Source organism: Pleurodeles waltl, chromosome 8, assembly GCF_031143425.1.
Source record: "Pleurodeles waltl isolate 20211129_DDA chromosome 8, aPleWal1.hap1.20221129, whole genome shotgun sequence".
Lineage (NCBI taxonomy): Eukaryota > Metazoa > Chordata > Amphibia > Caudata > Salamandridae > Pleurodeles > Pleurodeles waltl.
Window position 1 is genome coordinate 1,131,341,278 of NC_090447.1, and position 24,975 is coordinate 1,131,366,252.

At 44.3% G+C, this 24,975-nt stretch overlaps 2 protein-coding genes and 1 non-coding gene across 4 annotated transcripts in view; 1 reads left to right on the forward strand and 2 right to left on the reverse strand.

Annotated features, from left to right (window-relative positions):
• Positions 1–14,783, reverse strand: part of ELF1 (E74 like ETS transcription factor 1) — a 560,099-nt gene extending 545,316 nt beyond the window's left edge. For both annotated transcript variants that reach the window (XM_069205330.1, XM_069205324.1), the window contains exon 1: positions 14,686–14,783. The gene's annotated coding sequence lies outside the window, so the exon portion shown is untranslated. The remainder of the gene's footprint in view (positions 1–14,685) is intronic.
• On the reverse strand, positions 14,124–14,195 carry TRNAE-UUC (transfer RNA glutamic acid (anticodon UUC)). The gene has a single exon. It is a non-coding gene; the product is annotated as a tRNA-Glu (tRNA).
• Positions 14,784–15,158: 375 nt separating the features above from the next.
• WBP4 (WW domain binding protein 4) overlaps positions 15,159–24,975 on the forward strand; it is a 386,635-nt gene continuing 376,818 nt past the window's right edge. Inside the window, exon 1 of the mRNA XM_069203523.1 lies at positions 15,159–15,283. Within this exon, the coding sequence (XP_069059624.1) occupies positions 15,282–15,283 (2 nt within the window). The 5' untranslated portion in view covers positions 15,159–15,281. The remainder of the gene's footprint in view (positions 15,284–24,975) is intronic.

Genomic DNA, 24,975 nt, shown 5'->3' on the forward strand with positions numbered 1-24,975 from the left:
TCGAGTAGGTGTGTGGACGTTTACTCGTTCGTTAAGGTATTCTGGTCCAGTGTCGTGGAGGGATTTGTGAGCGTGGATAAGGACTTTGAAGATGATCCTTTTGCTGATGGGCAGCCTGTGTAGGGATCTGAGGTGAGTGGAGATGTGTTAATGGCGGGGAGGTTGAGGATGAGTTGTGCAGCTGCGTTCTGGATTTGCTGGAGTTTTTGCTGAAGTTTGGCTGTGGTACCGGCGTTGCCGTAGTCTAGTCTGCTGCTGATGAGGACATGGGTGACCGTTTTTCTTGTTTCTAAGGGAACCCATTTGAAAGTCTTCTGTAGCATGCAAAGGATGTTGAAGCAGGAGGACGATATGGTGCTGATTTGCTGGGCCATTGAGAGAGATGAGTCTAAAACGATGCCGAGGTTGCGTGCATGGGTGCTGGGTGTTGGGGTTGGTCCGAGGGCTGTGGGCCACCAAGGGTCGTCCCATACTGTCTTGTTGGGGCCAAAGATGATGATTTCTGTTTTGTTGGAGTTAAGTTTGAGGTGGCTTGCTGTCATCCATTTGGCGATGTTGAGGAGTCCGGGGTGAGGATTTGTCTTGGCGGTCGAAGGGTTCCTGGTGAGGGAGATGATGAGCTGGGTGTCGTCTGCGTAACAGATGATGGTGATTCCGTGGGGGAGGAGGATGTTGGCGAGGGGGGCCATGTATATGTTGAAGGGGGTGGGGCTGAGGGAGGACCCTTGGGGGACCCCGCAGATGATCTTGGTGGCTGGAGACCGGGAGGGAGGTGAAATCTTTGGGTTCTTTCGGCGAGGAAGGAGGTGAGCCAGTCCAGGACCTTGTGTTGGATTCCTGCGTCAAAAAGGCGTGCGCAGAGGATTTGGTGGCATACAGTGTTGAATGCTGCGGAGAGGTCCAGAAGGATGAGAGCGACGGTCTTGCCCTTGTCCACTCTGGTTCTGATGTCGTCTGTGCAGGCTATGAGGGCGGTTTCAGTGCTGTGGTTCTTGCGGAATCCAGACTGGGAGGCGTCAAGTGCGTTGTTTTCCTATAGGAAGTGAAACAGTTGGGCATTCACTATCTTCTCAGCGACCTTGGCGGGGAAGGGAAGAAGAGAGATGGGATGGTAGTTCGTGAGGTCTTCCTGATGGGCCTTGTTTTTTTTTTGTTTTTGGAGGAGCACGTTGACTTCGCCATGCTTCCAGATGTCTGGGAAGGTTGCGGTGTCGAAGGAGCTGTTGATTACGGCACAGAGCTGGGGAGCGATGATTTGGCTGGCCTTGTTGAATATGTGGTGGGGGCAAGGATCTGTGGGGGAGCCTGAGTGGATGGAGTTCATGTTTTTTTCGGTTTCTTCATTGTTGGTTGGGGTCCAGGTGTGTAGTTGGTTGGTGGGGGGGGGCGTTGTGCTGTCAGTCGTGTCGGTGGTGGTGATGGTGGGTGCTGATGCTGTGAAACTGTTGTGTATGTCTATGATTTTGAGGTGAACGTAGTTGGAGAGGGAGTTGCAAAGGTTTTGGGTGTGGGGGGGGGGAGGTCGATGGTGCTGGATTTGGGTTTGGTGAGCTCTTCGACAATGGTAAAGAGTTCCTTGCTGTTGTGTGAGTTATTATCTATGCGTTCTTTGTAGAATGACCGTTTGGTGGCCCGGATGAGTTGGTGGTGTTTGCGTATGGTTGTTTTGAGGGCGGAGAAATTGCTCATTGAGGGTTCTTGGCGCCATGCTTTCTCAATTTTGTGGCATTCACGTTTGGTGGCTTGGAGTTCTGTGGTAAACCAGGGGGCAGTCTTGATGGCGCGGGTGTTGTTTCTTTTCAGTGGGGCGAGGGAGTCTGTGCAGTTTGTTAACCATTGTGTGAGGTTGTGGGCAGCAATGTTGGGGTCGTTGGTGATGGGGTGGAGCTTGTGTGAGTTTGACGCTTAGGTGTTCTTTGGAGACCTTGTCCCAGTTTCGGTAGGGTGCGATGTGTTGTCGGTGGTGGGTTTCATGAAGGAGAAGTGGACGCAGTGGTGGTCAGTCCAGTGGAGTTCGGTGGTGTGGGTAAAGGTGACGTGGTTGCTGGAGGTGAAAATTGCATCAAGCGTGTGTCCTGCTGAGTGAGTGGGTGAGGTGACAGTTGCCTGAGTCCGAGGTTCGTGAGGTTATCTAGCAGGGTTGTGGAGTTGCAGTCGTGGGTGCTTTCCAGGTGAAAGTTGAGGTCACCAAGGAGTATGTAGTCTGTGGCGGTGAGGGCGTGGGAGCTGATAGTATCAGCGATGGTGTCGCAGAATGGGGGGTGGGGTCCTGGAGGTCTGTAAATGAGGGTCCCTCTAAGGGTGGTGTTGGCGTTGATGTGAATTAAAAAGTGTAGGTGTTCTACGCTGTCTAGGGTGTCGGTGGAGATTTTGATGGTGTTTGTGTATGATGGCAATACCTCCTCCTGGCTTGTTTATGCGGTCTCTACAGGAGATTTTGTAGCCTTCTGGGATAGCTATGGCTATGTCAGGTTCTGATGAGGAGTTCATCCATGTTTCCTTGAGGAAGGTGAGTATGTTGTGATCAGGTCCCAGAGCTCGATGGCGTGCTTGTGGACGAAGCTGGTGTTTAGAAGTATGCAGTTAAGGTGGTTGCAGGGGTTGTTGTGGTGTGTGTTGGTGTTGTTGTGGTGCGTGTTGGAGTTTGTGTGAGTGCAGGAAAAACGCCATGAGTGGCATGTGAATGGTCCATGTGTGTACTTGGGGTTGGCCTGGGCGCAGGTGGGGTGCTGTCCTCGGTTGAGGGCATGGAGTTTGGTGGAGGAGGAATGCCTCCTCGGGGAGGGAGGGGGAGGAGCAGCGAGGGCCAGGGGGGACCGGTGCGAGGCACGGTCCAGGCACAGACGGACTTGCCTCTGGAGCGCCCGCTGCACGCGGCCGCCATTAAGAAGGCGAGGCGGGAGGGTGGAGCAGCTGGGAGGTGGCAGGGTAGGGCCAATGGCGGTGCGGTCGCAGGGGACACAGCAGCAGGGATCGGGAGACTGGCAAGAGCCGGCTGGGAAATGGGCGGTGAAAACAATGAGGGGAAAACGAAAAAGGAATGCAAAAAGCCACAGGAGCAATTTAAAACAGTGCAGAAAACGAAAAATAAATTACTAATTACAAAATACACGCAATACAAAAAGCAGAGCACAACTTCATATGCTTACCACTAGGCGGGTGCCTGCGGGTGGTGGAGGGCCTCAAACTCTTCCTGGCGGCAGACGGCAGGGTCAGGGGCATGGAGGCAGGCTGGTGGAGCCAAGTTATCGCAGCAATCTCATTAGGTAAGAGTTCTGATAAGGGCCTCTCTGATTACGCCAGGGCTAACACGATATTAGGGCTTGAATACTAACAATTTCAAGTACTACTATAGCAATTTACTAATTTTGCCACCTCTTGGCAGATCTACACACTGGGGCTAGAGAAAGCAGTAAGCAATAGTTCCAGGGCTGGAATCCCTTTGAGTCTGTGCAAACCTACTAACTTGCATGTTTTAAGGGTTTTCACCAGCTCTTCCCTAATCTTTTCCCACACTGAGAAAGGTTGGAAATTCACTCCTGACAAGGGCAGAAGTGGATGTACTTCCAGGGTTGGAAAAAAAAGTGGTTGGAGGGAAAATGAACTTGTAAACGCACAAATGAGTTTAGCATAAGCAAACCTACATATGCTAAAATACAATTCACAAATATTTTCTAGGAGTACGAATTCCTGGTCTACTTTTGTAAAGTCTTCACGAAAGCCATAATTCTGCACTAATACTAAGACAAATACCATAGGTGCACTTTTGTGACTTTCTTTCAGAATTGGACCCCTAATTATGTCTTGCGTTAACCAAGACCTTATGTTGTTTTGAAAATTATATTTCTCTCTCTGTCCATCTATCCGCTGGCTGTACTGTAAGGTATAGCATTGTACTCTTCCACAAGGAGCATATTGGCACACAAAGCAGTTTTGTTCTGTGTCAGGAAATACTGTGGCAATGTGTGCTTTTTGAGACCAAAAATGATTTGCTTTTGGCCAATGTTTGTTACAATGGTGAGGGCCTGGGTGCTCCCACAACAATAACATTTTACAAAAGCCATGTCAAAACAAGACATACATTGACAAAACCAAAAGGCTGACTACCAATGTCGGATCAATTAGCTTTGCCAGTGCTTATTTATTTCAATGTTTCCCATAATCTTGTTGAAACTGGTTACACTGATTTTCCATTATGAATATTTGTGGGAAATACTAGCACGCATCTACACATTTTACTAAATTATGCCTTAAAGAAATAGTATCTAAAATTTCACAGTAATTTAGCAAAACCTTTTTTCCCCCCTACTTGAATTTTATTCCTGAACATTTTATTTTGAAAGTAAAGGATCATCAATCTGCTTGCAAACTTCTACAACAGTTCCATATAACCAGAGAGTATTATAGGAGCATTATACATAGCCTCATATTGTTAAACGTTTCAAATGCGTGTATACTTTTTTTTTACTTGAACCACTGTCAGTAGTGCAGTGTGAGTTTAGAATATTTATTGAGAGCACTCACCCTAATGATAAAGGCTTGCATTCATGAACCATAAATATAAGTTTGAACAGTATTAACATATGGACACTAATATTGTCTCAACTGCAGACAGTTCCCTTCCACGTAAACTGACAGCCAAAGGGTCTGTGCTACCAGGGGTTAGGCCTACTTGTCCCAAGGACAAGATGAACATGAAAACGGGTTATCCTTGACCTCAAACAATATGTCCTGGACGTTGGGCTATAGGAGTTCTGAGCGCCTTGCTGTAGCTGAAAACGTGGTCCTGCCATCTCAATTTTTCAGGTTTACTGTTGCTTTTCGCTGTCTCAGATAAGTTCCAGTAAGTATGGCTCTTCTCCCCATTGCCGCCCCTCCCCCCTTATAATGTGACAACTGAAAATTTACATCGGGGGCGAGCACGCTGTTCAGAGTGGTTTCAAAAAGGCGTTTGAATCAAAGTTGATATAAAGATAAAAAATACAAAACCATTTCAGAAACTCGCCCCCAATACCTTCAAAGTATGGCTCTTTGTCAGGTGGCTATTTTCTACCAGCTTGCCGTCATTAAACTGGCAAGCTGTTAGAAAACAGCTACCTGCCAACGAGCCATACTTGGAGGTATTAGGCGCGAGTTCCGAACTTCGCCACTCCTAAGTTCTTGAGTTGGAACTTCATAGCACAGTGCAATGCAGAGCAAAAATCAGAGCAGGTATGTTGGAGCACAAAGCTCACAGTGCAAGTACCAACAAGTAGCGTGGGCATAAGCAGGTAAAAGGCAGTGAATAGGGGGTGAGGCCAGCAAACAAACTTGCCCTTACTTATGGACAACTGTATGGTACTATGGCAGGGTAGGGAGGGCAGAATAAAGACAAGTATATACGAGACAACAAAGTGTGGGGGAGGGAGCACACTTGGGCCACAAGCCGCACCCAAGCCTAGACCAGCCGCTTCCAGGAACCCAGGGCTGTACCAAGTGCAGTGAGACCTAGGCCTGGCGCATTCGCTGCTGCAGCTGACTGCCACAACTACCCCCTCGCCCCCTCCAGTCTTACCGTGACTCTATGCAAGTGATGGTTTGGGGTTGCGGCAGGTATTGTGGCTATATTGCAGGCTGCCCTGCCGCCAGTCACCATCTGCCACCTCACTGCTGTCCAGTAGGGATGCCTGGTGTAGCTGGTAAGTGAGGCTTGAATTCCCCCAGTTACCGGTGTTCGCTTTGCAGCTTCTGATCCCAGACTCACAAATTCCACACGCTCCTCCTTGTGGCTCGCTCCTCATCCCGCGCTCTTCTTACAGTCATCAGAATCTGCTGTCAGGCTATTCCCGGTCCTGCCTACTGAGTACTTGCCAATAGATTTAAGAGAGGCAGTCAAAGATGAGGTTAGGGATTTTATTGGAAAGGAAATTGGATTGATCAAGGACTCCAAGCCCCTTAGGTTTACCATCCCTCCAAATGCTGGTTTCACTCACTCACCCATGCAATATGTTCCCTGATGCCATTGAAGAAATTACCCCGGTCACTGAGAACACGATAGAGCAAGGGTTACTCAAGAAGATCAGAAGCCCATGCAACACCCCAATTATGGCCTTACAGAAGGCAAAAAAAACTGAAGGATCGTTCAAGACATCCGAAAGATTAGCCAAATAGTTGTTCCAGGATATTCTGTGGTACTGAACCCTGCAGTGATCCTATTAAAAATTTCCCCAGAAGTGGAGTGGTTCACGGTATTGTTTTTTGTCAGGCATCCTTTTTGGTCCCGTTGCACAAAGATAGCCAGTTTCTCTTGAAGTGGCGGTTCAAAGAGAAAGCCCTTGTGTGGTGTTGTGCCCCACCAGGGTATACAAAGAGCCCATCCTATTTCAACCAGATTCTTAAAAAGAACTTTGAGTCCTTGCAATCGCCATGCAGCTCAACACTAATTCAATAGATAGATGACTCTTAATCACCTCAATGACTAAAGAAGCTTGCAAACAGTACACTACTGCTTTACTAAATCATTTGGCAGAGAACAGACAAAGTTGCACCTGAAAAGCTACGCTACAATACTGTTAGAGGGAAGTCATGTATCTAGGGTACCAAATAAGAATAGGAGCAAGGTGAGTATCTCATGAATGCATGGAGATAGTTCTTAAAATGAAGTTTCCAACTACGTAGAGAGAAGTGAGGATGTTTTGGGGACTGGTTGGCTGTTGCAGATAACGCATTCCAAACTCTTTCTTGGTAGAAAAGGCCTTGAGAAGGATGACAAAAAGCATGGAAACCTTCCAGGAGTTTAAAAAAAAAAAAAAAAAAAAAAAAAAAAAAAAAAAAGGTACTCTGCAGTGTAGGAAAGTGCCATTTTTCTAGCATACCTACTGCCACTTTATGCCTGATGTCAGTGTTTTTAGACTGTAGTTCACTGGATCCTGCAAATAAGGACCCCAGTGACTGCTCTCATTTACATTTGGTTGCTGGTAAACTTTTTACACCCACAATTGGCATACTGGTGCACCTATGTAAGTCCCTAGTAAATGAAACCTAGGTACCCAAGGCACTGGTATCCCCCCCATTGGCTGCAGTAGGTATTATGCCACCCATGGGAGCCCATGCAAACGGTTTCTGCAGGTCTGCCATTGCAGCCTGCATGAAATGGTGCATCACCACCGTAACTAGTCACTGCACTTAGACATTATAAGTCACCCCTCTGGCAAGCCCTTCAGCCCAAGAACAGGGTGCATATCTTTAATTGCAAGGATACCCCTGCATGAACCAAACCTAGGCATGTTTGGTATCAAACATGTTAGAATCATGCAACTACACAGATTCCAGTGTTAGTCACATGAAACCATGCACTCTGGGGGTTCCTTAGAAGATCCACCAGTTCTGCCTGTGCAGCCTTATGGGGTCTAGCTTCCAGCCCACGCTGCTGCTGACTTCAGACACTGTTCTGCCCTCTTGCTGGTAAGTCTGTCTCAGGCCAGAGAGGCAGAACAAACAATGTACTGCAAGGGAGAGGTGTGACCACCTGCCTGTGTATCCTGCAACATCCATGGCTGTGCATCCTCCAGGGTCACAAGGACGGTCTGCACTTGCAACTCGAAGATCAGCCCCTGCCCTGCAACTCCTGAGACATGGGACTTCTGTATATGTTTATGCTATTTCCGTTGCTTATTTTGTGTAGATATCTCCAAAGGGAGATATACCAATGGAAGTCTAGTAGTAGTGCTGTAATAAAGTATCCTTTATTTTTGCAACACTTGTGTGGTTATTTCTTGTGAATGAGATACAATCAGATTACTGTAGTATTGCAAGTGCTTTACAGGCCTCCTGGATAAGCTTCAGCTGCTCGCCCCAGCTACCCCTAGAGAGCTTTTGCTAACTGGACACCTATTCACTATCACCAAGGGTTGCCTGGACTCAGTATAGGGTGCCACACTGTTTGAAATGGGGTCTCTAGCTGCCAGTCAGTTTGTACCCTGTCCAAGTAGGGACCCTCACTCTAGTCAGGATTAGGGAGAAACCTGCTCAGATAACTCCTGCTCACCCCCTTGGTAGCTTGGCATGAGCAGCCAGACTTATCTGAGAAGCAATGTGTAAAGCATTCGCACATAACACACAGTAATAAGTGAAAACACTGCAAAAGGACACCACACCAGTTTTAGAAAAACAGCCAATATTTATATGTGTAGAACAAGTCCAAAATGATAAAAATCCAATTTACAGTCCTAAAGATATGACTTTTCTAAGATTTATCTTAAAAATACAGTTCCTTGAAGTCAATAGCTCCACCTGGGGCTGTCACGGCGTCGGGATCAACAAAACCAACAGTTCAGGCAGGCCACGGTGTCGCGGACCAGCTACAGTGCCGGGAAGACCCGCAAACAGTACCTTGGATTTGCAGGGTGTTGTGATACTTGCGGTGAGCCCCGGAGAGCGGTGTCGGTTCCGGAGTTATTGCTGGAGTCGTCAGGCCTTTGAAATCACATGCGTATGGATCGAACTCCTGGCTGCTGAAGTCAGGAGCACTGGCGTAGATGGCGTCGGGGCTGCGGCGCAAAGCAGGACGATACAACGTGCGGTGCCCACAGATCACAGTGCAGGCAGCGGCTTGGTGACAGCGTCTTTGAGACCAGGGCTGCGGTGTGAAGTGTGGTGGTGCGACGTGCGGTTTCACCAGGTCACGGTGCAGGCAGTGGCATTGTAATTGCTGAAGAACTGTCGGCGGAAGGCCCAAGCCAGCGGTGCAGGATGGGACCATGCTTCGTGACCCTCACGAGCGGTGTCCACAGGCCATGGTGCAGGCAGCGGTGCATATGTCAGCAGGAGCGGTGGCATCGGGGAAGCCCAGGCTACGGTGTGAGCAGGCAATGCCAGAGTGCGGGACCCACAGGTCGCGGTGTGAGCAGCGGCTTGGTGAAGTCGTCCAATGACAGCATCGGTGAGACCAGGGTCGCGGTGCGAAGCGTGGCAATGCGACTTCATGCGGTGTTAGCAGGTCATGGTGCAGGCCAGCGGCGTCTAGGTTTCTCCTCTTCAGCAGCACAAAACACATAGTTCCCAGTGCTGCAGGTCGAGGAAACTGGAGTCTTTGGTGTCCCTGAGGCTTCCAAATGGAGGCAAGCTCTACTCCAAGCCCTTGGAGAGCTTTCTCAAGCAGGACACAAAAAGTTCACCCTTTGCACTATTTTTAGGCAGAAGTAGCAACTGCAGGCCAGTCCAGCAAAGCAACACAGCAAAGGGACAGTACTACTCCTTCAGATCTTCTCATGGGCAGAGGTTCCTCTTGGTTCCAGAAAGATTCTAAAAGTCTGGGATTTGGGGTCTTCTTCTTATACCCTGTCCAGCCTTTGAAGTTGGCAAACTTCAAAGCAAGTCTCAAGTGTAAGTGCAAGATCCTTGCTTGTCCAAGCCAGGCCCCAGACACACACCAGGGTGTCAGAGACTGCATTGTGTGAGGGCAGGCACAGTCCTTTCAGGTGTGAACGACCACTCCTCCCTCCCCTCTAGCTCAGATGGCTCATAAAGATATGCAGGCTACACCCCGACCCCCTTTTGTGTCACTGTCTAGAGAAGAGGTGTGAACAGCCTAACTGTCAAACTGACCCAGACGTGGAATCCACAAACAGGCAAAGTCACAGAATAGTTTAAGCAAGAAAATGCCTACTTTCTAAAAGTGGCATTTTCAAACAGACAATCTAAAAACCAACTCCAATAAAAGATGTATTTTCACATTGTGAGTTCGGAGACCCTAAACTCAACATTTGTATCTTCTCTCAATGGGGAATCTGCTCTTTATGGTATTTAAAGGCAGCCCCGCCCCCCCCCCCCATGTTAACCTATGAGAGAGGCCTTGCACAGTGAAAACCGAATTTGGCAGTATTTTACTGTTAAGACATAAAAACACACTAGTATGTCCTACATTAAACATACACTGCACCCTGCCCCTGGGGCTACCTAAGACCTACCTCAGGGGTGCCTGACATGTAGTAAAAAGGAAGGTTTAGGCCTGGCAAGTGGGTACACTTGCCAAGCCGAATTGGCAGTATAAAACTGCACACGCAGACACTGCAGTGGCAGGTCTGAGCCATGGTTACAGGGCTACTAATGTGGGCGGCACAACCAGTGCTGCAGGACCTCTAGTACCATTTGATTTACTGGCCCTGGACACCTCTAGTGCACTTTACATGGGACTTACCAGTAAATCAAATATGCCAATCATGGATAAACCAATCAACAGTACAATTTCTATAGGGAGCACTTGCACTTTAGAACTGATTAGCAGTGGTAAAGTGCGCAGAGACAATATACCAGCAAAAACAGACCTGAAAAAAATAGAAGGAAGAAGGCAAAAAGTTTGGGGATAACCCTGCAAAAAGGGGCTTTTCCAACACACACCATATGTGTACACCATAAACTGAGCCATCCTCCTACATGCAGTGCACTCACTCTTGGAATGCCAGACTATACAGAAGATTTTTTGCTCTTTTGTCATGATAGAGATGGGTGTGCACTGACCATACTAACACAACCCATGGAGACACAAAGCATCCCATCAGCTATTTTTCAGCTACTCTTGATCTGATGGCCGCAGCATTGCCTGGTTGTCTCAAAGCGGTAAACCTTGGTATTCAATAAACTGAGGGGACGGTGATGGGCTATCCTTTGATTGTGATGGTGCCACACTCTATTGAGATCCTCATGACTCATACCACAACTCAGCATTTGACAAATAGCCACCTAACCTGCTATCATGGAATGATTTTGGCAGCTGAGAATGTTTTGAGTTGGAGATTTATCACACAAAACCGAGCTTCTCTGTTACCAAGCCCTGAGGGAGATGATAAGAATTACTTTGACCATGACTGAATCAGTGTAACTGAGCCATTGGGCGTTCACTGGATTAAACTGGCTATAAACGCGACAACGCTGTGCTGGGGAAGAAGCTCTTGCAAAATTCCTGAGCAAACCGCCTGAACGCATGTGCGTTGCTAGAAACAAAAAGAGGACTGCAGTCCTCGATCACCAGTGGTCGCTGAAGACATCCAGAAAACAGCCGTGCAAAATAAAAATGAATAGTAGGCTCAATTAGGGCAGGCCAGCCTCCTCAGGAGCAGCGCTTCAATAATGTAGATTTTCCTAGTCTATGACAGAAAGTCTTAATTTTATTAAAGACACGGAGGCGAGTATTATATGTTTCTTTTCTTACTTTATTTAATAGCAGCAGCCAAGAAAAAAAAAAAAAGACTACAAATCCCATGAGGCTAACCATGAACAGCCAATGGGATTTAAAACGTAGTTCCAAACGAAACAACCAATAGAGATACACATATAGCATTATGATGTCATTTGACTGCGAATAGCCCTCTTTTCTTGCAAAACGAGTCAATCAGAAGTAAATAACGGGAATATGGAGCAAAGAATAAATAGAGCCATAACAAAGGCTAACACATCAGAACAGAAGTCCAAAAATTCATTGAGATAAGGACGATCCGAACATCCAGATGCTGATACCCAGGAAACTGAAAGGATCGAAGAGGCCGACTGAAGCAGAACGTTGGAGCAGCATGGACAATTAGGATGCAGGTTAATTGGTCGAAACTGGAGCTGGAAAAAAGGGAGGGAGAAAATATTTTTTGACAACTTATGAATTGAAGACACAGCTTGATGCACAGAACGTCTAATAAAAGTGCAAAGCTCCTGTCTGATTTCTTCTAAATCATTACGAACCCCTTGTTCCAATGAACAACCACCTGCCTGCATGTTTGTAGCTAGGAAAACAAAGCTAAAAGCTTTGACGCAGAAAAAAACAGGTAAAAAAGGGTTAAAATGTGAGGGGTATGAATGAATACCAAACTCCTCCCGTGGGCGGAGTCTCAGGTCAGAGGGATGTGCTGGCACGAAGGAGCCGGACAGACGACGTCGTCGCGAGAGGAAAAACTGCTGAAAAAAGCTAGGGGAAACCAATTGCGAAGAAACGCGTCTTTTTCCGTGTTTCCCTGTCTCAGGTGCGACGTGAATGACAGTTGCCGCCTGAGGCGAGGGAAACGAACGTTGGAAATTGGAGCATGGGGAAGAGCGCTCGTATTGAGAAATGCGGCAACCTGCCGACTAGAGGGAACGGAAAAGACGCGCATCAACAAATATGAAATATAAAATGTTCACACACAAAATATTAACCGCTATATAAGATTATAAGCATAACAAGTAAAATGGGAGGAAAAACTTTAAAATTGTACTTATCTTGACTGCGGGCTGTTCGCAGTCAAGTGACATCATAATGCTATATGTGTATCTCTATTGGTTGTTTCGTTTGGAACTACGTTTTAAATCATATTGGCTGTTCATGGTTAGCCTCATGGGATTTGTACTCTTTTTCTTGACTGCTGCTATTAAATAAAGTAAGAAAAGAAATGCATAATAGGAGCCTCCGGTCTTGACATAAAATTGATATACCAAGGACCAAATCGCTCAGTAGGTAACGCGTGATCCGACAGCCTAAACAATCAGAGTCAGTCCACGTCGATCGGAAAACTTGCACAGCGACACACCAGTTTCAAATCCTGCTCCAATGTTAAGTGACACACACAATAATAACCACACTTTATGGAGAAGTAACGTAAAACATTTATCTCTGGCTGCAAGTAGCAAAGAAAGAGAAAGGACTGTTGCGAGAGGTGTGTGTATATATATATATATATATATATATATATATCTATCTCTCATATAACTGGACAGTGATATGGACTACTGGGGATCTTCGGAGAAGTAGTTTTTGTGTTTCATGTGTTTGATTGGCTGCTGTTTAAATTTCAGTAAAGAGAGAGAAGTATAATCCTTGCCTCTGTGTGCTTAATAGAATTAAACGTTCTTGACGCAACAGCTATAAAAAGTTTTTTTATTTATAATAACATCCTTTAACTTTATTTATGAATTGGGTCTTCATTGAGTGGCTAAATGACTTAACTGTGCAAACTTAAGTCTTCAGTGTAATTTCCAGGGGGTTTTGAAGATTTTATTTTCCTTTTGTGAAAAAAGAAACTAAAAAGGTGCCTAAAAAAAAATAAAAAAAAACACATAGAAGTGCTTAAACAAAATCTTAAACTCTTCAGTTTCTATGGGCAAAACGTATCTTTTGTTCAATATTCTCATTTTAACTACAAGGCAAGGTGGGTCCCAGAAGGAACAGGTGACCACAGACACATCCATTAAGCTGGACATGGTGTTTGTTTTGTTAGGGTGCTCTTCAGGTTCAGGCGCCTTCCAAACCAGGCATTGAATGAGTGACAAACTCGCCACTGATAATACAAATGGCTAATGCAAGGTTTCTATATTAATTGCCTGGTTATATTTACAAGTTGATGGATGTTTTCAAACTTTTCTTATAGTATATTGTTTATGGTGCACATAATTTGCATGAACTCCCAATTCTTTATAGTATTTATTATGGTGTAGATGGTATCTAAAAAGATGCTCTTATTTGTCAGACTGTGCTTCCTTTTTTTACTGTGAGACGTAATTTTAATTGAAACTGTTTCTTTCAACAGGTTTACATCCACAAATTGCACGCAATAGTTCATAACCTGTTGGATGCCTTAAACTCCTGCATGAAAAACTGACCTTCCAATCACTTATGTTTTTTAAATCGACCTCTGCTCATTTCTACTTACCTTCTGTCTTGCTCATCTGTATACAAGTTACTCTACAAATCTCACGCTCATCTGCCTTAAAGCTTATTTTAGACCACAACAATATTATTTCCAGATAGTAATTGTGCCTCATGTAGCCGCTCTAATAATCACATCAAACGAAACAAGCCCCCACACAGAATGCAAACTAACACCAATAACCAATTGAATGACCACTAACTAGGCTCTGAGTAGCATGCTACTCACTGTAAAGCGCCTCGTCAGGGGTAGTAAGCGCTATAGAAATACAAGTCACTTCCTGAATATTGAGCGATACTTTTTAACACATGGGCGAGACAATAAGGAAGACAGTTGACTGCTTAAGAAGTGTAATGGAACGGGGGCCCTGTGACCTTAAAGTAATTATACGTCCCATCAATAAGAGGCGAGTCGCCGTATAATGTATTTCTAGCCGACACATAATAAAGACCCACGAATTAAAAAAAATATGACATTTTCCCATACCGGGAGTCGAACCCGGGCCGCCTGGGTGAAAACCAGGAATCCTAACCGCTAGACCATATGGGAAGCCTGATCAGTGGCCCAGCCAGACTTTTCTTGAAGGTTTCAAACACTAGGATGTATGATTACATGTTCACTTGTAACGGACAAAAATTACCCACATCTAATATGGCCGCCACCAAAAAAATGTCACCGTCTGGCAACCAAGGCACGTCAGATAACGCGCGTGTCATATGCCAACCAATGTCACGTAACGTCACGCATCTCCCTGGCTGTCCTGGGACCCTGAAAAGATGGTGGCGCAACTTCCTCCCAATAGAACGGGAAAAAGTTGTAAGTGAAGTTTGCAGCACACCCTTACTAACGCGCCATTCTTATTTTCATTCCTTAATCCCGCCCTATTTCAGAAGCATCTGCGGTCCTTGTGCCACTTTAGTGAAAACATAAATATAAAAAGGAATCAGATAGCTACAAATACCACTATAAATTTACAAACTGGTCACTTCTCCGGGGACAGTGATGCGCGCGCACGCCGTGTGCCCTGCCCATCACTCACCTGTGGCGCGCGCCTTCGTCCTCTTCGCAGCGTTGAGCCCCTCCCTTTCTCCCCTCAAGCCCGCGCCCTGCGCTTGCTTCACAACTACGGTCGCCGCTTAAGTACGCTAACAGCGCGAAACATGCCAATCTGTACGGCTAGGGGGCGCACAGGAACACAGCGCGTGATTAGTCTCCAGCGCCACCGCGAATACGGACGTGTTGTTAGGCAAAAGCTGACGGAAATTAGCATTTGCGAGTTGTCGTTTTGGAACCGGTTTAGAACACTTATATTGCGGCCATTTGGCTTATGGAAGTGGGGGCGTATGTCTATAACTTTCGTGACAGATATATTTTATCTATAAGCATATTAGTAATTTCCCATTCCATTATGGCCGTCTCCGCAGGCTTAATTAGTCTTCGTTTTTACGGTAGGTGGAGAGACGACATTGCTGCGCATTTGCGCAGCTGTGAAAGAGTGTCACTCACCGGCGCATGCGCGTAGTTTGTATTTGTCAGAACCTGCACGCACGGGGAATGTTCCTGATACTTGGGGCTGCGAGTTGTTCTGTATCCGGCTGACAACGAAAAGGGAGGCCAGGGGCTCCATAGACGAAGATGTGAGTCTTCTGAGGCCGGTATTTCTGGTCTCTTTTGTGGCACCTGAAAGTCGGTGAAATAAATTAACCAACTTCTTGCTTGTTCGACGCTCTTCGCTTTTGGCACAGGCTGGTTAAGAGTTGATATTTTTTTTGTTAAGACTGTACCTTTGCTACGAGAGTACTAAACCTTTGTTGATTGTCATTTTTTTCTAACGGGGATTAACCTTTTGCTGGAAGTTGTAGTTTCCTATAAAGAAATCGTGATCTGGCAGGTGTCCCTAGATACACTAGGGCAGTGGTTCCCAACCTTTTGACATCTGTGGACCCCCACTTTATCAGTTCTGGAACCCGGGGACCCCCACTGAATCATTATTGGAATCTGGGGACCCCCTACTGAGTCATTACTGAAAGCTGGGTACATAATCTGTTCATATTATTATATTTTCTGAACAGCCAGAGCCCTAGGGGTCCGCGGACCACAGGTTGGGAACCACTGCACTAGGGTGCACCCATTTTTTAGACAAACACACGTTGAAATATTAAAGCAAACAGTTTTTTGGGGAGTTATGTTAGCAACAACTTTAACTTTGAATGTTTTAGGGCATAGTCATTTGCAGCTATACTCAGAGTAGTCCTTTTAATGTTTGTGGAGAGTGTTTTTTTTTTTTTGTGGGTGAGGCAGTGGGTTACAGTTGACTAGTGCTGAGGCTTGGAATTTAACGATGCATCTGAGGACTATTTGGAGCCTTTAAAATCTAAAGGTCCAGCACCTCTATTTCAGCCCTGGAGAGAAGGTCTTTGAACGCAGATAACGCAGAGATTAGGAACTGCACATTCATAAACATAATACATCCATTTTAGTTCAGTTAGAGAGTCAATAATGAGCCGTGGGGTCTGTTTTCATGAATTTATTGGGTCATTAGTTAATAGTGTGACTCATAAGGGTCTAGTCCCTAATCTTACAGGGAAAATTAAAGTTCAGTAGCACTCATAAAACTTTCTCAGCCCAGATTTGAAAGCATATAGTTTCTAATAGAGCAGTTCAATGAGAATTTCAGTAGAACCAGCGATAGGTTCAGGGAGGATAAAGTTGGTCTCAGAATAAATCCAAGAAGGATCAGCAAACGGAATAGGACAAAATGTGTCCAAGTTCCCTCTCAGAAGCCAAGCCAAGCTGAGCGAGTAAAGAGTCTAGCAAGTCCTGCCAGTATAGCTTTTAGCTTAGTCTGAGAGCACACTTTTATAACTTCATACTGCCCCAAATTATAAAGCTTGAGTAGATGTCTTTATGTGAACAGGACAGCTTCTGTCAAAATAGCAAGTTTTAACAGTGAACATTCTAAATACACAATCCATTTAACTATTTTCCAAGTAATAATGAAACAAGGAATTTTCTTCTTGCTCATTGGGTCCATATTGTAAACAGAAGTCAAGTTGAACATGATGTAAATGACTTCACTTCCATTTTCACATATCTTTCTAACAGAGTCTATTAATAAAGAAACCGTTTTTATGATTAATTCGACATTTCAATAATTCTTTTCATAGGTTAAATGGTCAAGAAGTAAAGCCTTTACTCTCTTCCTATTCATTTACTTGTACCCATAGACCATTAGTGTCATGAAATGTTATATTTATGACCATTACTTAGGTCCACAATATCAAAGAGGAAATGAGTGAAGGAAAGAAAAGACTTTGTCCTTGTCAGCAGTTTAGCCAAGTGCATGTGGTCATGCAAGCTTCACGTGCAAAACCATGTTTTTGATGCAGTGTTTTGAAATGCCTAAAATATATTCTTATAAAAGATTATCTCACACTAAAGAGACAGCAACTGTTGGGGAATTGATTTTCTTTCATAATAATTATGATGTAACCCAGAGGCCACTGTAGAGAGGTTTGTGTGGGGAGAGGTAGAGAGGATTAAATCAGATTTGCTTATGATGGCATCAGATGTTAGAACCAAATATTGCCAGGTCAGCACCACTAGATGATCTTATGGCACCGGCAATACAGCTTTTCAGTTTGGAATTTTCCATTACAAATCGTTTAGGGGTTTTCATTTAGCTGGCTCAAGTAAAGCGAACCAAGACTAGTTCTCGCCTTTCTAAAAGAAAACCTGCATCTATAATTTGGGTGTGCTGGTGACATGGCATTTTCTAATAACCCTACCTTAGTGGTGCGTTTTAATGGAATTTGAGACAGGACGCTAGTCTCAGAGATTTCATGGCATGACCCACAGTGTTTTTGGGGCTTTGGTAGGGTAGAATGTTTGAGATGGAGGTTTAGCGGTGTCTTTAGTTAGTGTGTATGATATTTGGACTAGTGAGCTGCATTTCTTAAACCATTTAAGTCTGTCCAAGTATTGAGGCTTTTGTCCTGTATAAAAAAAAAAAAGTATGAGAAAAGGTGGGCTTACGCCTTTGAGTATTTTTGTAGCCTGGACCTTGTCTTTGTTGGCACCATAGCGTGTTCTAATTTATTACACTTACTACAAAGGAGTGGGTGAAAAAAGTTACAGTATTCAGTGGGCTTTGCATTTGTGGAATCAGGATTGTTTCGTATAACAGTGGGGTAAAAGTACATCTTATGGTTTGCATTTGTTTATATTTACACAAAAATAGTGGAGGTTCACATGAACCTGTTCTGAGATAACCTTTTATAAGAATATATCCTAATGTTTGTTAAAACCTTCAGAATGTGGTACAATAAAATGGTGGTGTTAGAAATGGGGACTTCGATTGGCAGTCAGGTTACCCCCTGTCCAAGCAAGGACCCTCACTCTAGTCAGGGTAAAAGGGAATCACCCTCAGTTTACCCCCGCTCATCCCCTTGGTAGCTTGGCACAAGCAGTTAGACTAAACTTCAGAGAACAGGTGTAAAGTATTTGTACAAACACGCACACAGTATCTGAGTGAAAACAGCACAAAATGACTCAACATAGGTTTAGAAAAATAGCCAATATTTATCTAAACAAAAACAAGACCAAAACAAACAACATCCGACATACACAAGTCAAGTTATTAATTTTTAAATATTAAACTAAAAAATAGAACATAGAAACACAGAATGCTTGGATGAGGTGAAAACACTTCGTCATGACGGAGTCATTCCCAACAATCCGACGCCAATGGTGCCGTGTACGGAGTCCCGCGGGACCCCCAGGTGCAGTACCTTAGTAAACTGTGAGAACAAGTCGGTGCGCAAAGTCGGGGATCATGGCATTGCTGGATCCGAGGCTGCGTCGGTTCTGGTGCTGCGGGGTGAAGGAGTCACAAAGAGGCGTCTGGTCTTTGCTGCGGAGTGGTGGAGGTGAGGTGGTGTCAGTGCGAAGCGTTCAATACGTGCACTTCGGGCGTCGTCGCTCAGGATGTGGTGCGGTGACTTTGGCGAGGCTTCATCGGTGTCGGGCCTGCGAGAGCCGTCGCACTCCAGCGAGGACCATGGAGTCGGTTGCAGGTGGCGTCACGGGGTTCCGCAGCGGCGTTGGTCCGGAGTTGTCCGAAGTCTGTATTCTTGGATTTTCACCAGCTTCTCCTTTCAAGGGCCCAGGGACTGGATAGGGCACTGCTTGTCAGGGCAGGAGTCTCAGCAGAGAGTCCAGGTACTGATAGGGGAAGTCTTTGATGGCCCTGAGACTACATAACAGGGGTAAGCTCAGTCCAAGCCCTTGTAGATTCTTCTCAAGCAGGAATATACCACAAAGTCCAGGCTTTGTCCCCTTTCACAGGCAGAAGCAGCAACTGCAGGATAGCTCCACAAAGCACAGTCACAGGCAGGTTAGCACTTTTCAGCTCTTCTCCTTGGCAAAGGTTCCTCTTGATTCCAGAAGTGATCTAATTTTCAGGGGTTTTGGAGGCTCTTCTTATACCCCTTTCCGCCTCTGAAGTAGGCCTACTTCAAAGAAAAGTCTCACTTGTTTTTAAGATCCTGCCTTGCCCAGGCCAAGCCCCAAACACACCAAGGTGCTAGAGGCTTCTTTGTGTGAGGGCAGGCACAGCCCTTACAGGACTGAGTGACCACTCCTCCCCTCCCTCCCTCCTAGCACAGATGGCTCATCAGGATATGCAGGCTACACCCCAGTGCCCTTTGTGTCACTGTCTAGAGAGCAGTGCAAACAGCCCAACTGTCAAACTGACCCAGACAGGGAATCCACAAACAGGCAGAGTCACAGAATGGCTTAAGCAAGAAAATGCCTCCTTTCTAAAAGTGGCATTTTCAAACACACAATCTAAAAAAACAACTTCACTAAAAGATGTATTTTTAAATTGTGAGCTCGGAGACCCTAAACTCCATATTTTTTTATCTGCTCCCTAAGGGAATCTGCACTTTAATAATATTTAAAGACAGCCCCCATGTTAACCTATGAGAGAGATAGGCCTTGCAACAGTGAAAAGTGATTTTGGCAGTACTTCACTGTCAGGACATATAAAGCACATAAGTACATGTCCCACCTTTAACATAACACTGCACCCTGCCCATGGGCCTACCTTAGGGGTGCCTTACATGTATAAAAAGGGAAGGTTTAGGCCTGGCAAGTGAGTACACTTGCCGAGTCGAATTGGCAGTTTAAAACTGCACACACAGACATTGCAGTGGCATGTCTGAACCATGTTTACAGGGCTACTTATGTGGGTGGCACAATCAGTGCTGCAGGCCCACTAGTAGCATTTGATTGACTGGCCCTGGGCACCTCTAGTGCACTGTACTAGGGACTTATTAGTAAATCAGATATGCCAATCATGGAAAGTCAGTTACACATATATTTTACATAAGAGCACTTGCACTGTAGCACTGGGTAGCAGTGGTAAAGTGCCCAGTGTAACAAAAACAGCAAAGACAGAGTCCAGCACACATCGACAACCTGGAAGTTTAGGGGAGACCACGCCAAGGATGCCAAGTCTAACCAGTGGAAACATTAAACTGAAGCATACAAATCTTCCATTTGAATGATGACCTTTGACACATTAGGGATGTTAGACAAGGGCATGTTTGATTTTATTTTCATTGTTATAATGGTAATTCTTATAAACGTAAGTAAAAGTGAGTCATTTTGGACATTGCAAATGCGTGTAATTTGTATGGCTGTGTAAACTCTTCTGTCGTAGAGCATTCTTAATGCATTCTGTCGTATATCATCCAAATTAGACCTGCCTCACCCAATAGTTGAATTCTTAAATGCTTTGGATGAGGGAATTAGTATAACTGTTAGTTATGGTGTAGAGAGAGTGTGTACCAAATCTTTTAATCTATTTAGAGGAGTTTTCTAGGATTGTGTTTTAGCCCCCATTTAATTTCTTTTACATATATCAGTGGGTTGTATTCCTTTTTAGTTACTCGGGGAAAGGATCTTCCGAAAGTGAAAGCTAAATATTTGCCATTTCTACTGTATACTGATAATGCAGTTTTGCAGCTTCCCTCGGCGCACAAAGGACACCATACTGATATGGTGGCCTCTTAGAGTCTTATTTGGCGCACTCCCCCTGCAGGTTGTTCATCAGGGCCTCCCGGGGGAGCTTGGCCTTGTCACCCACATCCAGCACCAGGAGGGTGTGGGGCCCAGGTATTGATGCCCACCCCATTCCGTTCTTGGGGGTGGAGGATGCAGCATTATAATTTGTTGGCAGGGGAGGTAGTTGTGGCTTGACTGTGCGCCTTTTAGAGCCCTGGGCCCTGCAGAGCTTAGCAGTGCAGACTTTTCAGCCTATTGCCCAGACTGCATGCTCGTTTTTGGTGCTCCAGCCCGGGTGATTCGCTTGGCTGATGTGAGGAAGATGAGTACTGTTAAGGCCAACACGCTCCCCCTTTTTCTTCTTCCCCTTGTTTGCTGGGCGCACATACCCTAATCTAAATATGGCATCCTAGTTACTTTCGGCAATGTGTCTCACACCCCCGTGTTTTGGCTTACCTTTTCTTTGCTCTCTTTTCTCCAGAAGTAGGGTGTTATGTTTCTCCAAATTTATGTTGGACATAGATCTGCCTATTGCAGTATGTGTGGTTTTCTTATAACCGGGTCACCCGTAAGCATTCCCTTCCATCTAGATTTTACAGGCTTGATCTACTATTTACTTGTTTAGAATGTTTAAGTGTATGGGTGAATAATAGTTCATATGTTGTTTTGTTTGTTCCTTGCAGGGCACAAGGCATTTCGTTATAGCATTAAAGTGTGAACACAACACCTATTTCATAATAATAATTTTCACATTGTCCTGACTTTAGATAGTTATTTATTATGCACAATTAATACTAATGCACCCACAGGCCTCTAAGGCTTTATGTATTGTTTCCCACTTGCTAATGATATAACTCAAAACAAATAGCAAGATTTGAGGTCCTAGTGTTGGCTCTCGGCCTCCGGGCAAATGGACTTTTATAAATGTGTTATGCTCTTTTTACACTGTGCAGCTTTCTGACAGCCCGCGTTCTCTTTGGATCACAGTACGAGGGTGTGGAATTCCCGTACATTGATGCCCAAGACATATTGTTTGGGGTCAAGGACAACATGGTTTCATATTTATTTTGTCCTTGGGACAAGTATGCCCAACCCCTGCAGCACAACCCTTTTGGCTGCCAGTTTACAAGGCAGGGAACTGTCTGCAGTTGAGGTAATACTTGACTCCATATGTTAACGCTGTTCAGACTTATATTTATGGTTCATTAATGCAAAGCCTTTATGATTAAGGTGAGCACTTTCAATAAACATTATAAGGTCACAATGCACTACTGACTAGTTCCAGTAAAAAAAAAAGAAAAAGTGTACACACATAAAAAAAAAATGTAACAATATGAGGCTACTTAGAATGCTCTCTGATTAGATGCAGATGTTTGCAGAAGCGTGTAAGCAAGATTGTTAATTCTTTGATTTCAAAATAAAATGTTTAAAAAAAATTCAAGTAGGGAAAAAACGTTTTGCTAAATTACTGTGAAATTTTAGGTACTGTTTCTTTGAAGCATCACTTCGTAAAATGTGTTGATGCACGCTAGTATTTTCAAAACATATCCATAATGGAAAATCAGTGTAACCGTTTTCAACAATATTATGGGAAACACCAAAACAAACAAGCACTGGCATAACAACTGATCCACCATTGGTTGTCAGTCTTTTGGTTTTGACAATGCGGGTCTTGTTTTGACATTGCTTGTGTAACACTGTATTGTTGTGGGAGCTGCCAGTCCATTACCATTGTAACAAACATTGGCAAACAAGGCTGTTGGTCTAAAAAAAAAAACACACATTGCAGCAGTAGTTCCTGCCACTGAACAAGACCACTTTGTATGCCAATATGCTCTTTGTGGAAGAGAAGAAAGCTATCACTCACAATAATGCCAGCTGATGTATAGATAGAGAGGGAAATATAATTTTAATGCCAGAACTAATTAGGGGCCCAGTTCTGTAAACAAAGTCACAAAATTGCACCCAAGGTATAGATCTTTGAATTAGTGGCTTTATGAAGCAAGAATTCACAGAAGTAGACCAGGAAATAGTACTACTAGAAAATATTTGTGAAAAATGTTGCACCAGCAAATGTGCATGTCGAGATTTGCTCATGCAAAAACCTGTTGAACATTTACAAGTTCACTTTCCCCTCCAACCCCTTTTTTGCCAACCGTGGAAGAACTTCTAATTCTGCTCTTGTCAAGAGTAAGTTCCCAACCATTCTCAGTATGGGAAAACATTAGCGAAGAGCTGGTGAAAATCCTTAAAACATGCAAGTAAGTAGGTTTCAAGAGCCTCGAAGGCATTCCAGCCCTGGAACTATTGCTTATTGCTTCCTCCAGCTCCAGTATGTAGATCTGAGGAAAAGTAGCAAAATATGGAAATTGCTATAGTAGGGTTGTACTTTATAGTTATCAAGCCATACTATAGTATTATCCCTGGCATAATCAGAGAGGCTATTACCGGAACTCTTCCATAATGATTGCTGCCATAACTTGTCAACATAATACATGGCACAGGGATGTGACATTCATATCTGACATTGTTTGGGGACAAGGGCAACAAGTTTTCATGTTTATCTTGTCCCTGGGACAAGTAGGCCCAACTTCCTGCAGCACAAACCATTTGGCTGCCAGATTAGAGAAGGGAACTGTCTGCAGTTGAGCTAATATGTGTGTCTGTAGATTAATGCTGTTCAAACTTGTATTTATGGTTTATTAATGAAAAGCCTTCATTATTAGGATGAGCGCTGTAAATAAACGTTTTAAGTTCACACTGCACTACTTACAGTGGTTGCAGTTAAAAAAAAAAAAAAAAGTGTACACACGTTTGAAAAGTTTAACAATATGAGGCTAAGTATAGTGCTCCCAGAATGCTCTCTGATTTAGATGCAAATGTTTGGAGAAGCTTGTAAGCAAGAGTGATGATTCTTTGTTTTCAAAATAAAATGTTCAGAAAAAAATGCAAGTAGGAAAAAAAAACGTTTCGCTACTATGAAATTTTAGGTGCTACTTCTTCGTAGCTTCATTAAGTAAACTGTGTTGATGCATGCTAGTATGTCCGAAAAATATTCCTAATGGAAAATCAGTGTTACCATTTTCAACAAGATTATGTGAAGCATAAAAATAAACAAGCACCAGCAAAGCCAACTGATCCGACACTTTTTGGTTTCATCAATTTGTGTCTTGTTTTGACATGGCTTTTGTAACATTTTATTGTTGTGGGAATTGCCAGGGCCTCACCATTGGAACAAACACTGGCAAAGAGAAAAAAATGTTTTTGGTCTCAAAAAGCACATTTTGCCACCAGTCGCATAACAACCGTATAAGGGGCCTCCTCAGCACAGCACCTGCCCTGAGTGAGCTTGGATTGGAGCAGGGGCTCCATGTTCTTTGCTGGGGAGGTGGGTGGGGAGGCCTCCAGTTTTGCTACGCCACTGATTGCCACAGTAGTTCCTGGCACTGAACAAAACTACTTTGTGTGCCAATATGTTCCTTGTGGAAGAGCAGAATGTGATTACTCACAGTAAAGCCAGTCAATAGATAGAGAAATAGAAGTTTAATAAAACAAAATGTCTTTGTTAATGCCAGATGTAACTAGGGGCCCAGTTCAAAAAGAAAGTGATAAAAGTGCTCCGATGGTGTATGTCTTTGAATTAGTGGCTTTCATGAATTTACAGGAGCTTACAGAAGTAGACTAGGAAACTGTACTCCTAGGAAATATGTGTGAACTTTATTTTAGCACAAGCAAATATGCATGTGCAGATTGATCATGTGACAGTGAGCATTTACAAGTTCACTTTCGCTCCAACAACTTTTTTCCCTAATCCTGGAGGAACTTCTACTTCTGCCACTGTCAGGAGTAAATTTCCAACCTTTCTTATTATGAGAAAAGATTAGATAAGAGCTGGTGGAAATCTTTAAAACAAGCACGTTAGTAGGTTTACAGACTCAAAGCATTCCAACCCTGGAAACAATGCTTGTTGCTTTGTCCAGCCGCTGTATGCAGATCTGCGGAAAGGTGGCAAAATAAGGTAATTGCTATAGTAGGGATTGAAATTGCAAGTATTCAAGCCCTACTATAGTAGTAGCCCTGGCATAATCAGAGATGCTGTTATCAGAGCTCTTACATAATAAGTTTGCTGCCATAATTTGTTGCTGCAGTACATGGCACCAAAGGGACAAGTAGATTTTTTTTTTCTTGTAGGACAAGTAGATTTAAGAAACAACCTGTCCCATGGAAAAGTAGATATTTTATAAAATTCCACACCTCTGTA